Source organism: Canis lupus, chromosome 14, assembly GCF_048164855.1.
Source record: "Canis lupus baileyi chromosome 14, mCanLup2.hap1, whole genome shotgun sequence".
In the NCBI taxonomy this organism is placed as follows: domain Eukaryota; kingdom Metazoa; phylum Chordata; class Mammalia; order Carnivora; family Canidae; genus Canis; species Canis lupus.
Window position 1 is genome coordinate 11,268,532 of NC_132851.1, and position 16,548 is coordinate 11,285,079.

General features: G+C 40.1%; 1 protein-coding gene across 4 annotated transcripts; it reads right to left on the reverse strand.

Moving 5' to 3' along the window:
• Positions 1 to 1,856: 1,856 nt before the first annotated feature.
• TMEM74 (transmembrane protein 74) lies at positions 1,857 to 10,746 on the reverse strand. Of its 4 annotated transcripts, none has more exons than XM_072774244.1 (4): positions 10,638 to 10,746; positions 9,720 to 9,832; positions 9,231 to 9,642; positions 1,857 to 8,538 (listed from the first exon to the last, which is right to left on the reverse strand). In XM_072774244.1, the coding sequence occupies exon 4, from the start codon at positions 8,139 to 8,141 to the stop codon at positions 7,224 to 7,226; it is 918 nt and encodes a 305-aa protein (XP_072630345.1). In that variant the 5' UTR covers positions 8,142 to 8,538; positions 9,231 to 9,642; positions 9,720 to 9,832; positions 10,638 to 10,746; the 3' UTR covers positions 1,857 to 7,223. The 4 variants fall into 4 exon arrangements, with proteins under 4 accessions (XP_072630345.1, XP_072630347.1, XP_072630344.1 ...); XM_072774246.1 differs by lacking the exon at positions 10,638 to 10,746 and having other exon boundaries at positions 1,857 to 8,179; positions 8,497 to 8,538; positions 9,720 to 10,600; XM_072774243.1 differs by lacking the exon at positions 10,638 to 10,746 and adding an exon at positions 10,123 to 10,599.
• Positions 10,747 to 16,548: the final 5,802 nt, after the last annotated feature.

Genomic DNA, 16,548 nt, shown 5'->3' on the forward strand with positions numbered 1-16,548 from the left:
GTCGGCACTCAAATATAATTTTTTTCCATCTTTGAGTTCCTTACTGGAGATTACATAAATCCCATGAGAACTATTGTGCACATAGGAAGAATAACTACATTTTCTTTTTGGCTCAAAGGAAACTGACAGCATAGCTTATCTGAACTATGTAGCTCAGTGGGGGCAATAAGTAGGATGGCTACAAATTTTGATAGGTTTAAGTTGGTTTTATATTTTGAGAAATAGCTATATTATCTAAAAGCAAAATACTGGTATGATTGCCTTATAGAGTTTCTTATTTTTCAAATTCCATGACCATTACTTTTCTTTATAAAATGATGAATACCAAATGAAATAGCTAGGATAAATAGATTTTTTTTTTTTTGCAAGAAGGGTAATATTCCCTCTAATCTGGAATAAACAATGACTTCTTAGTGAAGGTGTCCTAGGTTTCTGTCTTTTCTCTACTGCCTATTAGTTGTGGCTAGTCATCTAAAATTCTTGAGCTTCAGTTTTTTAATTTTTAAAATGCAGGTAGTAATACTTGTCTTGGAGGAATGTTGTGAGAATTTGGTAAGTAAGGTATAAATTCCATAACATATAGTAAGGACTCAAAAAAGTGCTTCCTCCTGCTTATGAACTGAAAGCATTGGGATTGGTATTTTAATAATCTTAATAATAAGATTATTTTTTTTGTTGTAATAATACAACAAAATCATATAGGTAATCTTAAGGTAAATTGTAATTATTTCCCTCTTTATTATTATTATTATTTTTTCATTCCATTTCTCTCTTTAAAAAGCACTACTCATTTGTGTGTTTCTGGGAGTTTTTAGAATAATTTTTTTTTTTTTGCCTTTAGTATAAAAGTATTAAATATAAGTGGTCATCAGAGAATGTAGGAATTTTTATATTCATTGATACATAATGTGCTTTAACAACACAAAGACTTTAGAAATTGTGATGGTTATCAGTGTCATCTAACAAACAGCCCTAACTCTCCCCATTTCCACTTAGATGATGGAACTGCATTTCCCAGTTTGAATGGGACTGTGGAACTAGACTTGGCTAGCAAGTTGCCAGGAGTTACAATGCCTGGTCCAGACCTTTCAGACTCCCTTTCTCCTTCCAGCTTGACAACCAGCAACAATTGAAAAGGTAGCTACATCAGACTTGGTCTCTAAGAACCTCCTCCCCTATTGACCTATAAAAGTCATATAGTAAGATACTATGGAATTGTAGCAGCATTATGTAACTCATTCTAAATGATCAGAAGTGGTTAACCAAGGAAAAATCTTCCAGCAAAAAAATATATATATATTACATAAAATATATATATTACACATACATACATATATATGGCAATATATGGAGCCTCACTTCAAATTGTCCCTTTAGAATTGTCAACCTTGACAGCACTTATACATAATAAGAATAAAATTTCACTTAGTAATAGCAATTCTTATGCATCCCTCAATTGAAAATAGAGATCAAAAGTAGATTAAGATAAGTTTAAAAGCAGGAATATAACTTAATTTGGTATTTTTTCTCATCTAAAAGTTTTTTATATATTTAGATGAGTATTCTTTAAAATACCAAAAAATACCAATTCATGTAGTTTTTTCACATCATGCAATTCACACTCTAAGTTCAATACTGAGGAAACCTAAATATCTTTGATTTTTTTCATATAAAGTAAAATAATAAGGTATGGTTTACATTGTTCAATGATAATGATAGCAAGAAGAATGTTGTATTTGAATCAGAATAAATATTACTATTAATTTTTTTGGACAAATAATTTCAAATATAATTTTAAAAGACAAAATCAGCATCACAGATTCAGATTTAAATAAATAAGAACAAACACAATGAAATATCTTAATAAATAGTTTTATTTTAAAATGATATGACACACTTGCTATTAACATATAAGGCATCACATGCCCTAAGAAAAAAGCCCATAACCTTAATAACTGCCCTTTTTGCATATTAAAACACATAATCAACATCAAATTATTTTTCTTATTTGGCAAGAAAAATAAAATTAAAAGCACGATGAGAGCCACAAAATAGAAACTCTCAAATATACTGTACAGCAATAATCCATCTTTGTTTTCTTGTACAACATTTCTTCCCAGCCTGGCTAGGAAGCAGGAAGATGGCAGTGGGAAAATAAGGCTGTTTTCTTCCTGAAACACAGGAGAATTACTAAAACTTGGAGCAAAGGAAAATACTTTCTGCTGCCCATATTTCCTTGAAATAAAATATTAATTCATGATAAGATAAATTCTAAATATGCCACACTCTTATGAGCCTGAAATTGCACAGTTAAAAAAATAAATCAAACATCTGTGAGATGCTGAACAGCCAAAAGAGACCTACGTAACTATGGCATCTCATTCTGAGGTTGATTCTAAATTCTTCATTCATGACCTGTGAAAGACTTCTCTTGTCCTTAAAGTCAACATTAAGGCATGCCAAATCTCCTCTAAGAAAATTATTCTAACAATAGCTTTGGATATTACAGTTCTATAATTATAAACATTCTTCTAATACATACAGAGACTTGATTGGACATAAATTTACACACTAACAAACATAAACCACAGGTATGCTCTTAAGTGTAAGCCACAGATTTTTGAAGTCAATTTTACATATTTAAAAAAACATCTTATGTTTTACAGTGTCAGTGCACAAATCAGGCAAATTATTTCCCAAGGCTTCTGCCCATAAAGTTGGAAGGAGAGAATATTTTAGAATACTATGAACCATAAAATGATATAGCTGAAAATCAGCTGAAAGATAATGATATGTTAATTCTCTTTCTTATGAACCCTTTTATACTGGGTAAAGCCAGTGAGAGTTCATTATAATTCTTTTCATTGTAGTCATTCTTTATGCCCAATTCTGGGAAAGGTCAAACCCCATTGCAGAGAACTATAAAGATCTGTCTTATTCGTTTGTCACAGTGGAATCTAGCTGGTGGTATTAAATCTTGTTGAATAGGTGAACCACTGGTGAAGGTTGTGAATCTCTTTTGTCAGACCACATTTTTGTGGTAGCAGTAATTGCTGCAATGGAATCTGACCTTCAGATTGAAAAACCTGCTCCTAATAAATATATAGAACATTTTTTTTCTTTAACTTTAGATGATTAATCCGGTAAGGTTTTGCATAAGCCTCTCGCACATATGAAGGCTGAAATGTTCAAATGCTGTTGCCTAGAATTTCTGCCTGTCACAAAGAAGTAACAAAAAGTAGAGCCACTTGGGTTCAGACCCTAATTCCTGACACTCAACTGGCATAGTGCTCACTCAATCACTATCCTTACACTGGGAGGCAAAACGAAGGCACAATTAGTAGGGCAGTCTCTTTGTCTAAATTTGCACCTCAAAGGACATGTGCGAGCATTGGTTCAATTGGGTCCCCAAAACAAATAAGTATGAGAGGGATGGACTCAGATATTTTAAGCAGACAGCAAAGCATGTGATATTGATACCAGGCAGGTATCTAGTAAAATAGAACCAAGGGGCATAGCAGTTGTATGGATAAAAGCACCACAGCCACCAAGAATTTCATGGCACTAAGCAGTCCTACATTCCTCTAAACTATAAATCAGTTATGAAATGGGAAGCCTAGAGAAAAGACATTCTTCCTCTGAGGAGGCCAGTAAGTGGTCTGCTTCTGGAGCTCTAAATGGCTAGAAAGGACCCTCAGCATTGCAGAGAAAACATTCAGCTCTACTATAAACAGTTTAAGGTGCCCTACAAAGGAACAGTTTACTAAAGTTATTAGAAAGATTAAACTGTCCATAAGCAGCATGTAGATCCCAGCTGGTACCGGAGAAAGTCAGCTTTCTTTCTGGTATTCACCCGTCTGGACCACACTGCTAAAGAATGAGCTGCTTTCTTTTAAGATTAGGAAAGTGACTTACAGTTTAGTTTTTTGAAACCTGATAGAAAGTTAAAGACCTAAACATGGACCTCTGAAAGAAGTTGCTGTTGCAGTTCTAGCAATAGAAACTCTCATAACAACAACCAGCACCATGTTCAAGAGATAGATGTAAGGTCATAATATCCATGAAGGATCCAAGACCAGCAAGACCACAGCCATCATCGGTTCAATATCTATAACGTTTATCACCTGATCTTGCCAAAGTACTTCTAAATAAAGACATTTAGAGCCAAAAACCTCTGACTCAGGTTGGAAACAAAAGAGTCTTAAAGTTCAGGGGGTTTTTGTTGCCTGTGTTACCATGATTTTAAATTCAAGTAATCCTCATCTTGAATTCAGGCACTGATAGGATGGACAAGAGCTACCCAACTGAATACTGGAGGGAAGCGGATTAAGGCAGTTAGCTGAACTTTGTCAACACAGCATTAAAGGAGACACCCAGATGATTTTCTGAATTGGTTCTTTTTGGAGTAATGGTCTGCCATCACATAAGTAGAACCTTAAAAGAGATGTGTCCTATACGTGAACAGATTTAAATAATGTTGTTGAAATAAATAAGCATTAATTATAATATTTCAATTTTAAAATTTTAAGAAAGGAGAGGAAGAAATGCATTCTGACTTGTTAGGTCTTTCCTTGTGCATATCTTATCCTTATTAGAACTCAAATAGATATAATGGGAGATATGTGTATCCTTTAGATCACATCAGAACTGTATGTAATTTGGTAGCGCTGTTAAGATTCATTAAATGTTTCCCAATGAAAAATTTCAGAATTTTCTCCTTTATCCAGTTTTACAAAATTGAAAAACTTCCTAACACTTGATTCTCAAATTTGTCTTCCTTCATGAGCTGAAAATCGGGCTGTACCTTAATTCAATTTAGTCTGCAATTTAGCTAATTAACTATGTTTCACCAATAAATAAAACAAAACTCAGCTGATCCCACTTAGCTTCTAAGAATAAGCATGTACTTTTTTAATGTATTTTTTAAAAAGACAAAAGACACACAGCTCAGACCTACTCACCCAGCCAAGGATATCATTAACTTATTGCCTCAACTTCCATGTAAAGAGGATCCCTAAACAAGCTAGAATCTGACAATTTATAAACCTTCAGAATATGAAATTTATACTGTTGATAAGTCAACTTCAACATAAATCATGACATGAGAGTCACAGTAAAACAAAAACTTTGTTCAGAAAGCACAACGACCCAGCAATAGATAGCAAAAATCATGTTTATATTCTCCCAATTTTTTTCAAATTGAGCTACATCAAGCTTTTTCTGATGTCCATGTAATTTCTCATTTTTACCTAATAATTCTTTCACATGCCTGCCCTCTCCCTTTTTAGTATCCTCTGATTCTTTTTCCATTTCATCTTAAATCCTTAGTAACACACAATGTATGTAACTCATCAGATCAATCTCTGACGGCCACAAGAACTCATTCACATAAATGTCCTGAGTCACACACTCTGCCAGCCAAAGTCATCCACGTATTCCACAATCCTCAAAAACAACAAAAACTTTAGGCATTAGAATTAGGCTTTAGAATCTATCAAGAAATTGTGTTCTCACTTCCCCATTTCTGCCCTTCCATCCAAAGTTCCAAGTTCCAGTCCTCTTTATGAATGACCCCTGTTTGTTTGGAAGTTCAAACAACTCTTACAGTGGAAGGATGGAAACACCTCAAGGATTAACTGTAAAATACAAGCTGTTTCTGAGCCTGTCTTTTCTACTCCTTTCTGAACCATAATGGTACAGAGATAGTGTGGACACTGGTTGTGTTTTGCAAAGTTGTGACCACTTTGCTCATCATGAATCTCATCGAGCAAGTTTGAATGTTATGAGGCAAGATTTCACAGTTACTGAGGGCATGGATGAGGAACTCAGAATGATACTTATGGGGCACCTGAGTGGTTCAGTAGGTTAAGCGTCTGCCTTCAGCTCAGGTCATGAACTCAGGGTCCTGGGATTGAGCCCCGTATCAGGCTCCCTGCTCAGTGGGGAGTCTGCTTCTCCCTCTGCCCCTCCCTGCCTTGCTGTGCTCTCTCTCTCTCTCTCTCTCTCTAATAAATAAATAAATCTCTAAACAAAATTGAAAAATTAAAAAAAAAAAAGAAGAATGATACTTAGACCACTGTTAGGAGGTGATAAGTTTTGGTGAGGATGCAGTTCCCACTGAATCTCTGTGTTTACTCTTTCTCTCTGCTGTTCTTCTAATTTTTTAGCTGTGGGCTTAAGGACTGCTGCCATCCTAGGGCAATGGCAATGGCTTGTTGCTTGGCCTAGAGTAAGTGATACCAGCTTCTAGGCACAGTCTCTAGTAAGAGTCTAGCTGCAATTGTATTGCAATTGTATTTCTCCGAACAACAACAAAACATCACGTGGGTGTGTGTGAGCCAATCATGACTCAGACCTGCCTAGAGGTTTATGTCTGGAAATATATTATGAACGTCTTATGCTTTGGCTCTCTGGTGTGAGAACCAGGAAAGAATTCTAGAGCCTGGGTGGCCAGTATGATGGCTAAACCACAAAAAGAAAATGGAATTTATATGAGCAACTAATTTTACTTCATCTAGAGAATGAGCATGCAACACTGGCTAAAATCTGGCACTACCGTTCTGGGTTAAATTAAGATTAGTCTTATAATGATTTATATTTTTTTCCTAGAAAGTTGATTCTAATGACTTAGTTACCACTTCTGAGCACAGGAGTAATTTTAAATATAACAGATTTGTTTTTGCATTTTAAAAAATAATCAACATCCTCAAGCTTCAAATTCAAAACCCTGTATTTTAGTGTTCAGCCAATTTAAAAGAAGAAAAGAATTAGCAAGAGAATGGATAAGCACCTTTGAGAATTAAATGTAAGCCTTATTAATGATTAATACTTAAGTTCTATTTCATAAAATGTTACTAATTGGTCCTACTGTGTGTAGGACCTCCTAATGTCCAAAGAATAATACCCCATATACCATGTAAAAGAAATCATTTGTACACTGGTTGTTAGAAATATTTTGCTATAGAAATAGAAACTGATGGCCATTATAGATTAATCTCAGTTCTTTAGATGGACAGGTGTAGCTGGTTGTAGTTTCTTAATGCATCTTACACAGCTTTTCTTCTAAATAAAAAATACATATAGAACCAAAACACTCACTGGCTGTTGGTTTGGGAAATAAGCCTATCTCGCTAAGCAAATAAACTGCACTGTTCATTTTAAGAAATGTGGTTTCTTTTCAAATAAAATGCTAATGCAGATTCTCACTAGGTTCACAACCAGAATTAACTCTGTACATCAAGAGCATCTTCCTCTACCAAGGACAGTTCCAGGGTATTTTCATTAGTGCAGGTTTTCATCCTGAAGTTGAAAGAACCGTAGAGTTTTGCAGACTCTTTGGAAGAGGCAAACCTGTTGCGACGATACAGCTCCCCTTTCCACATAGACATCATTAGCAAACAGGACAGAACGACCCCCCCAAGCGTAAGCAGGCAGAGTCCTGCAATCACACAGCGGTCCAGGTGAGCCCCCAACCTCGCGCTCTCCTTTTCCAAGCGTTCCATCTCCCTGGCTGCCACGGTGTTGGGATCCACAGTCACTTCCCGTGGGACAACGTAAGAGATGATCACCAGCAAGATGCCAGTGACCAAGAACAAGATGGCACTGACGAAACCATAGTCTACGGACTTCCCTGAAGATGTGGCTTCTGAACTTACATCATCCTCATCTTCAGATATCAAGGATATGGCAGGCTCATGGGACCACTCATTTGGATTTCCCCAGCCAAGGTCTCCCAGATGACTGCTTCCTTTTGCTGAAAGGGAACATCGGTTCTTTTGCTCTAAGTTGACATTCTCATCCACGCAGGTAAAAGAAGTTTCTAATTCCTGGCTGCAGCAGTTGCAGACTTTCCGGCCTGCCGTTATTTGGTTGTTCCCTGAGTTGAGAGGTCCTGGCGGCAAAGAGTCTATCTGAATAGCACTGTCTTGCAGGGAGGAGGAGGGGGATGCTGGAGAAGGGCGAAGTTTAGATCCTTCTGTCTCAGCTGCTCTGGGTGTCGACATACAGTGTCTCTGGCAGCAGAGAGCAGCTTTGACAGCTGCTGCATCTGCCTGGTCACCAGGAAGCCCTCCTGAATGCCAGTCTGCAGCATCACACAGGACCGCCTGGCTGCTCTTCTTAGCAAGGCAGTGGAGCTCCATCGAGCTAGTCAGACATCCCCCAGCAGCTTCTGAAAATTCTGCCAACAGCAACACAGATAAGAACCCAATTGCGGCTAAGGCTACACTACCAGGAGTATCGCTCCTGGGGTCCCCATCTCCTTTTTGGTCACAATTGTTGACACTTCCAGCCCCAGTTCCTCCTAAAAGGGATAAAAGAAAGGAAAGGATATCTAGTGGCAGGAAAGTATGAAAAGGGCAAATCCTCTGACTTAGCAGAGGGACTGACACTGAGAAACTTAGGTCAGGGTAGAGGTAGAAAAGGAGCACAGAGGAAGTAGCAGTGTCTCTGAAGGAAGCATTGCCGTCACCAAGCCAAATTTATCCAAGGACTCACACATTTCTGTGACAGGATCCCTCAAATAAGAAGGCAAGTTTCCTGTAGAGAGACACAAATGAGAAAGGCAGGGACCTTTTTTAGCAGAGCTGAGATTTTCTGGAAAACCTGGGGAAGCACACACTTCTCAACAATTCAGTTAAATTCTTTACACTATCTTTAGTTCAGAACAGATCCTAATATTGATTAGCTTTAGGGCATCACTGTGGAGGAACAAATATGGCACTATCCGGTGGGCTCTACTGGCACTGGGGCTCAGCATTGTGACTGAGTAGCTCTGAAGTGGGTAAAAGATACCCGGCCACATCTCCTAAACTTAAGGTCATCCGCTGACCTTAGTCACAGTCCTGTGTGTACAAAACCCTCTGCTTGTTCACTGTGCTTTCACTCTCAGCCCCTGCAGCTACAGGATGCCAGCTTGTTCTGGACTGCGGAGTATGGAGACAACTCGCCTTACCGTGTGATCCCAGCCAGACCTCATGGGGCAGCCCGCTCTACTCCTCTCCCCCCACACCTGGTCTAGGTACAGATCAGCTACTCTTGCTCATTGTGTCTGAATGGGTCTGAGTTCCTCTCCCTGTGCACACTTGGCTAACGAACATGCATGGGAAATTGACCATCCAGAAGTTTTTATTTAGAAGTAAACTGACAGTGAAGACAAATTATAAACCTGCAGAGTCACAGTTCTGTTGAGGGAAACAGGTGAGAAGCTGTTAACATAGTTCCAAAATTACCTTTGGAAATTTGTCTCCAGACATGCCTTACTCCCACTGCAGCATGGGATCCTTCTGTGACAGAACTTTGGGTTGAGCAGAAACTGTCATCCTTCCAAGGAATAACAACTCCACTATCACCGAGTACAGCAGTTACAAGTAAGGGCCCTTTTAATTTTGTTTCCAAATTCTTGGCAATAATTGATTTAACCCATGGTGCTGAGCATTTAACCCATGCTCAAAATTCGCAGCTCCAGGGATTCCTGGGTGGCTCAGCGGTTTAGCTCCTGCCTTCGGTCTAGAATGTGATTCTGGAATCCTGGGATCGAGTCCCGCATGGGGCTCCCTGCGTGGAGCCTGCTTCTCTCTCTGCCTGTATCTCTGCTTCTCTCTCTCTCTCTCTCTGTGTCTCTCATGAATGAATAGGTACAATCTTAAAAAAAAAAAAAAAAAATTGCAGCTCCAACAGCTGGCAACCCCCCCCCACACACACACACAAGTAATGCTTACCTAAGGTCTACTTGGCAACTCACTTAAAATATGGGAGAGGGAATGCACACTTTTCTGCTCTGTATTAGTTTGCTTTATTTTTCTTAACTTCCATTATCGAAGTTTTTCTGTAACTGAAACAGGAAAACAAAACAAAAACCACCAAGTGCAAAAAACCAAGCACAGCTTTCCCCTAGCAAGAGGACACAGATCCCTACAGTCGGATCCGTCCATGAATAAAGTGACGGTAACGGGTTTGGTCAATTCCTGAAATGAGCAACGGTCCGCAGCTCCCTCAGCCGCGAGGTGCTCTGATTAACTCCCGGCACGACTGGGTCCTCACGCCGGACTACCCTGGGTAAATCGGCGGGATCCCGCGCGGGACTGCCCATTGCTAACAAAGAGGGACAGAGTCTCCACGTACTTCCCCTCGCCTGCGTCTCTCTCTAAGAAAGGACAGACTCCGCCGGTTCCATCGGGGACGTACGAGCCGCGCAGTCGGTTCGCCGGCAGCTCCAGCAGCCGCGGCTCCCGCCTCAGCCGGGAATGGATGACCCCGTGGGACCGGCGAAAGGCTCTCCGCCTCCGTCTCCCGCCTCTCGTCCCTCTGGCTAAGCGCGCGGTTCCTGAAACTGCACCTCGGAGCGAGGGGCCGCCCCTGCCTCCTCCGCCTGCCGCAGCCCGGAGCACGCTCACCTGCACGGAGCTAACCGCCGGGCGAGGCGGGTCTGGGGAGGCGACCTCGGATGCGGCCGGGGCGGGCGCGCGCGCTCGGGGCGGGGGTCAATCCGTCGGTCCGGGTGGACCTCGCGGCACCGGCGTCGGGCTGCGACCGCCAAACAGCCCGAGGCGAGGCGAGGCGAGGCGAGCGCCCGCCAGGCTCCCGGGGGCTCTCCGTCGCCCCAGCGCCTCCTCCCGGCCCCGCTCGCCCTCACTCACCCCCGCCTGACCGCCCCGTGCGGCCTGAGCACCGCGCGCCCCCGGCGCGGCTCCGCGGGGAAGTCGCCCGATGGCCGCGCGCCGCTCTCGGAGCCTCCGCTCCGCCGGGCTCGCAGGGTGGGCAGCGCCTGCGGCGCCGGCCGGGAGGGGCGGGGCCGGCCGGGAGGGGCGGGGCCGGGCGGGGCCGGGCGGGGCGGGGCGGGCGCTCCTTGGTGCTGAGCATCCCGGGAGATGTAGTCCAGGGGCGGTCTCCCGGCTTCCCCCACCTTGCTCTTTCTCCCTCCCCGTGGCTTTTGCCCTTCCTGCTCTGCGTCCATGCTCCTGATCATCACTTGAGAAGCAATCACTGGATCCTAAACTCAGGGTTGGATAGTGTGGACCTACAGCCTCAGGTACGGCCACAAGATTATGGGGGAAGGAGTGTATATGTAGCTCCAACACTGTGCCAGGCAATATGCCTATTTTGTCTTATTTAATAGAACAGATCTTGGAAGAAGATTCTATTAATCCTCATCCTTACAGATAAGGAAAAGAGGCTTAGAGGAATTAAGTGTTTCATCCAACGTTACAGAGACAAGAAAGTTTATTCCGGGAATATGCTTCCAAAGTCATCGCCTTTCCCACACAATCAGGAGAAACATCACCATTGAGGGATTTGTTCTTTTTTGCCTATTGCATCCCCTGTGCCTTAGCCAAGTGTCTAGTGTCTGTTGCATTATGAGTAGTAATGATCCAAAATAACGGCCCTTAACATAAATAATACTTATTACTTCCAGGTTCTCTTCTAATCACTTTAGATACATTAACTCGTTTAATGTTCACAATTTATTTTTAAATCCTATTTAAAAATTCTTATTTTTACACGAGAGGAAATTGAGTTACAAAGAAGCTTAGTAATGTGTTCAGAGTGCCCAGGACTCAGCAGAGGTGAGGCATGAACTCCAAAAGGTTCTAAGAATTATGCAAATTGAATGAATGGAAGAAAGATCAGAGGGCTAGAAAAGAAAGGCTTGGGAATAAAGGAAGTCGGCAGATGAAGCTTCTGAGTTATGACTCCCAGGATAGAACAAAGTAACTTCTTTGGGTCACCAATCTTTCTAACCATAGTGGATTGCACCAGCCAACAGCCAAAGGGAATGTGTGCGGTTTGTGGATCATCTCCAAGTTTTCAGCATTGCCTTTGGGACTATTATGGGGTTATTGATTGTTTTCATCTATGGGAAACAAAAGAAGGGCTATAACCCTTTATAACTTTTTTCTACTTGTGAGTAGCTCATATAAATTCTGTGGTTGCTTGCTTTCAAGTGATAAATAAGTCTTCCATAGTGACAATTTTGTTAGTTTTCCTTTATAGTGATAGAATCCATAGTATCATAGTTCTAGGAACTTCACAGTCCAGCTCCATAAGATCTTTTCCCCCCATAACTCCCTTTTGGCCAGTTAGGCCCATTTGTTGATAAGCATGTTATGCATATTGCGGTTTCTTCTGCTTTGTTTATTACTATGCTCTCCAGTGAGAATATCCTTCCTTCCATCCCCTATTCCTTCCACCCTTTTGAGGACTATCTCACCAAACCATACCTGTAGGGGTACATTCTGCTTTTAGTACTTTATGTTTAGAAGGGAACACAAAGACATCATAGGGTATCTAGAAGAGAGCAACTGAGAAATTGAAGAAACTCACTTTGGACAGGAAGATGCTGAAGGAGCTTGAGATATTTAGTAATAGGAGAGTTACAGGAAACAAAAACTAGCTTTAAATAATTTGAGACTCCCAAAAAGAAGAGGAATTCTGTATCATGGTTAAAAAGGGTAAAAGCAGAACCAATGACAATAATAGCACTTGTTAGCCCTAATATGTTCTCATATTTAATTCTTTTTTTTTTTCATATTTAATTCTTACACCAATTCTATATGGGAGCACATATCATTGTATCCATTTTGCGATGTAGAAATTGAGGATTAAAAAGGTGGAGTCTCTGTCCCAAGGTATGAGAACTAATCACTGACAGAGCCAAGATTCTAACTTGAGTCTGTCTGATTCCAGAACCTGTATCTCTTCACCACCATGCTGTACTGAGCAATGCTTCACAGTAGAGCATGCATGAGAGATGATAATGTTTATTGCACTAGGATAAACATAAGAGGTTTCTCATGGCCATAGTTCTGGTGCTGTGGCTACTGCAGGCTCAGCAGGACAGCTAGGAGGGCCAAGGGAATACATAAGCCAGCACGTCTGTAATACAGTGAATCACCTGAGGATGATGGACATGGGGACTGGAAAGCTTTGGATAGCACTATCACTTTTAATAAAGAGGTTGATTTGGGGCTGATTATAAGAAATAACATTCTCGGGATCCCTGGGTGGCGCAGCGGTTTGGCGCCTGCCTTTGGCCCAGGGCGCGATCCTGGAGACCCAGGATCGAATCCCACATCGGGCTCCCGGTGCATGGAGCCTGCTTCTCCCTCTGCCTGTGTCTCTGCCTCTCTCTCTCTGTGTGACTATCATAAATAAATAAAAATTAAAAAAAAAAAAAAAAAAGAAATAACATTCTCTCCTGGAATGTGAAATAGGATGTCTCATGAAAGTGAATTCTGTATTACTGGAGAGGATAAAGAAAGAACCATTTATTAGTGATGTTGTAGAAAGGGTTCATCTAGTTGGATTAGAGGACCTCTATGGTTTCTCTGCTGAAGTGATTCTAAGTTATAGCTCTTTCATAAATCTCTTTTCCTCCAAGCCAGCCCCCTAAAGGTTCTGCCTCTGGTGAACTTTACTAAGACTTGTCAGCCCTGGTGTTTGTTGTATTTATCAACCAGTGCCTTGTGACATTTCTTATATGTCTAGGTAACTACGGCATACTGTTTAACTGCCCACTTTGGTGCCTAAACCTCTAGCGGCAATTGTAAGCTCATAAAGGTCCTTATTCATATATTAAATGTCTTATTACCCCCTTCAGAGAGTGCAGTATCTCTATTGGATAGAGAGAGGGAGAACGAACTGACACTGGAGATGATTATCTGTCCACATGATTGTCTCTCATGTCCTATTTCTATAGATAGTACATTTGACTGTCTGCATATTAATGACTATTAACAAATATCAACTCTGCCACATACTACAAACTCTCATTCAAAATTCTGCAGAAAAAGAATAATTGTAGACCGACTGAGTTCCTGGAAATAAAAGCTCTGCAAAAAATACCACTTGCTGGAATAATTTCACCTCTCCCTCACCTACGTCCATGTCTAAAACTTACCTTGAAATCTGACCAAAGAACTTTTCAAGAGCCTTTCTTGTTCAACACCCCCAGTTTCTCATTATGCTTCTAATTGGCATTCTAGTGGCATAAGGCATTTCCTTTTATAAGTCATCTTGCATATATAGACTTACTTCATTTATGTTTTATACTTCTTTGTATGTGGTGTCTCTTCCCAGATAAAATTTAAGTTCCTTGAGAACCAATATATTCTTTGTATAATTTCAAAACTGCACATGAGCATCAAACAGTGAAATACATGGGCAACAGTGGCTTCTCAGTATGTGCTGACAAAACAATTAACACTATGATATTAAAGTCTAGGTAATAATTTCGACCTTGCATATTTTTTAAATGTCATGGGTTTTTGTTTGTTTGTTAGTGTATTTATACTCTGTGAGGTATGGGAGGAGCATTCATGATGACACTATGTTGATCAGAGAAAAAATAGATTCTGAGAAGTAATTTGACTAAGTGAATCAAGGGTAGTGAAGAGATTTGCAACAGTCTTTTATAGTGATGACTGAAGATGGTTTCCAGTTTTCTCTCTTTGGCAATAATAATAAGAACTGACTATAAATAAATATCCTTAGTGGGTTCAGAGTTATTAGGAGAGACTAGGCTATAAGGAGGTAAGAAAGACATTTTTAGAATTGGCTGTATAGAGGCTCAGTCATTTAATGACAATAATACAAGGAATATGATTTACTTTATACCCCAAGCTGGGACTTCTGAATGATGGAAGAGAAGAGTATAAAATGACCAAAATTTAGAGTAATGATCTCATTTAGTAACAAAATTCTAGGAACTAAAAAGTAATATTAAATTTGAAAGTTCCCTTTAGGGACGCCTGGGTGGCTCAGTGGTTGAGAATCTGCTGTTGGCTCAGGGCGTGATCCTGGAGTCCCACATCGGGCTCCCTGCATAGAACTTGCTTCTCCCTCTGCCTGTGTCTCTGCATCTCTCTCTGTGTGTCTCTCTTGAAAAAATAAAGAAAATCTTTAAAAAAAAAAGTTCCCTTTAAATAAGAATGCTTACAGTAGCCAGGCAGGCATGTTATTTAAATTAAGAAAGTGCCCAGTACAGACAGTTGGGGTCTGGGGAGACTGCAGCCAAATTGAGAGCAAGTGCTTTTTCCTAAAGGGAGCAGTATCCCCTAACTGCTTTACCTGACTTTTGTCTTGCATAAATTTAAATATCAATAAAAGTCAGATATTCCAATTTGTATTCAACAATTCAAAATATTTTAAATTTTAATTTTAAATTAAAAAATTTTTTTCTGGGTCAGAGAAAACATAACTACAGGAAACATTAATTTCCAGTAATAGGAAACTAGGTGATTTAGACCCACCCACTGTTGAGGATAATTAGAAAATCTAGACAAAATGTTTAAAAATCATGTTTGAAGACATGCAAGTTTAACAAGATACAGAAAAATTACTGGACCAAAATCTAGAGAAGAGAGATTCAGAATGTCAAGTTAGGAGCTTGGAGCTTCCTTTTACTTGGAGATGTTAGATAATTACAGAGGGAAGAGTTGAAAAGCTGAGGAGGTAAGGAGATTGGGGATTGAAGTCCTGAGGCTGCCAAAGAAAGGATGTAGTGAATCTGCTCCATTCCTTAAACTCTGGGTTGGAATCCCGAAAGGTTGCATGCTGGCAGTGTGAGCCAGAAGTTAGATTGGCCCTCACAGGGAGCATACCTCAGTTTGTTAAAATGTCAATCCCTAAAATTTAACCAAAATAATTTCAGAGTGTTAGGACACCAGTTACTTGGCAGAAGCAGCATTCTCTGAAACAAAAACAAAACAAAACAAAATGAAAACTATAGCATCATCTCAGACTAATTCTACAAACAATTATGCAAATATACTGACTCACAATAAAAAAATAACCATGAGAAAAGCCAATTTCTAAAGGTCACACACTGTGTAGTTTTATATGTGTATATATGTATATGTACATTTCTGTTTCTTGATCATGGTCCCGGTTGCATGAACATATGCATGTGGTAAACTGACAATTTTTTGGTTTGATCTTCCATATAGTTACATAGTTACATTTGAGGGAAGCTGAAGAGTACACAGATCTTTCTGTAATATCTTTGCAACTTTCCAAGAATCTATAATTTGAAGATAAAAAGCACAACAAACAAAAAAGCCAAGCACATCAGGTTAGATCACATGCATGAAAACAAACAGAAACATAAGGCCATAGAAAGGACCAATGGGAAGCCTCAGATACTGGAGGATTTTAAATTGCTATACTTACTGGGCTCAATGAAATAAGACAAAATTTAGAATTTTTCAGGGATCTGGAAATGAAAAATAAAAAATAACATAATCAAAATTTAAAACTCAAAAGATAATTTCTTATTAGAAATTATGGGGCCCTGGGTAGCTCAGTGGTTGAGCATCTGCCCTTTGCTCAAGTTGTGATCCTGAGGTTCTGAGATCAAGTCCTGCATTAGGCTCCCTGCAGTTAGCCTGCTTCTCCCTCTGCCTATGTCTCTGCCTCTCTCTGTGTGTCTCTCATGAATAAATAAATAAAATCAGAAAGAAAGAAAGAAAGAAAGAAAGAAAGAAAAGAAATTAGACACTGTGAAGAGAAATTAGTGAATTGGAGACAGTTCAATAAAACATCTCAAACAAA

What these genes read in the sequence shown, in the direction of transcription:
- TMEM74 (XM_072774244.1), bottom strand. Translation starts at nt 8,141, where the DNA reads ATGGAGCTCCACTGCCTTGCTAAGAAGAGCAGCCAGGCGGTCCTGTGT.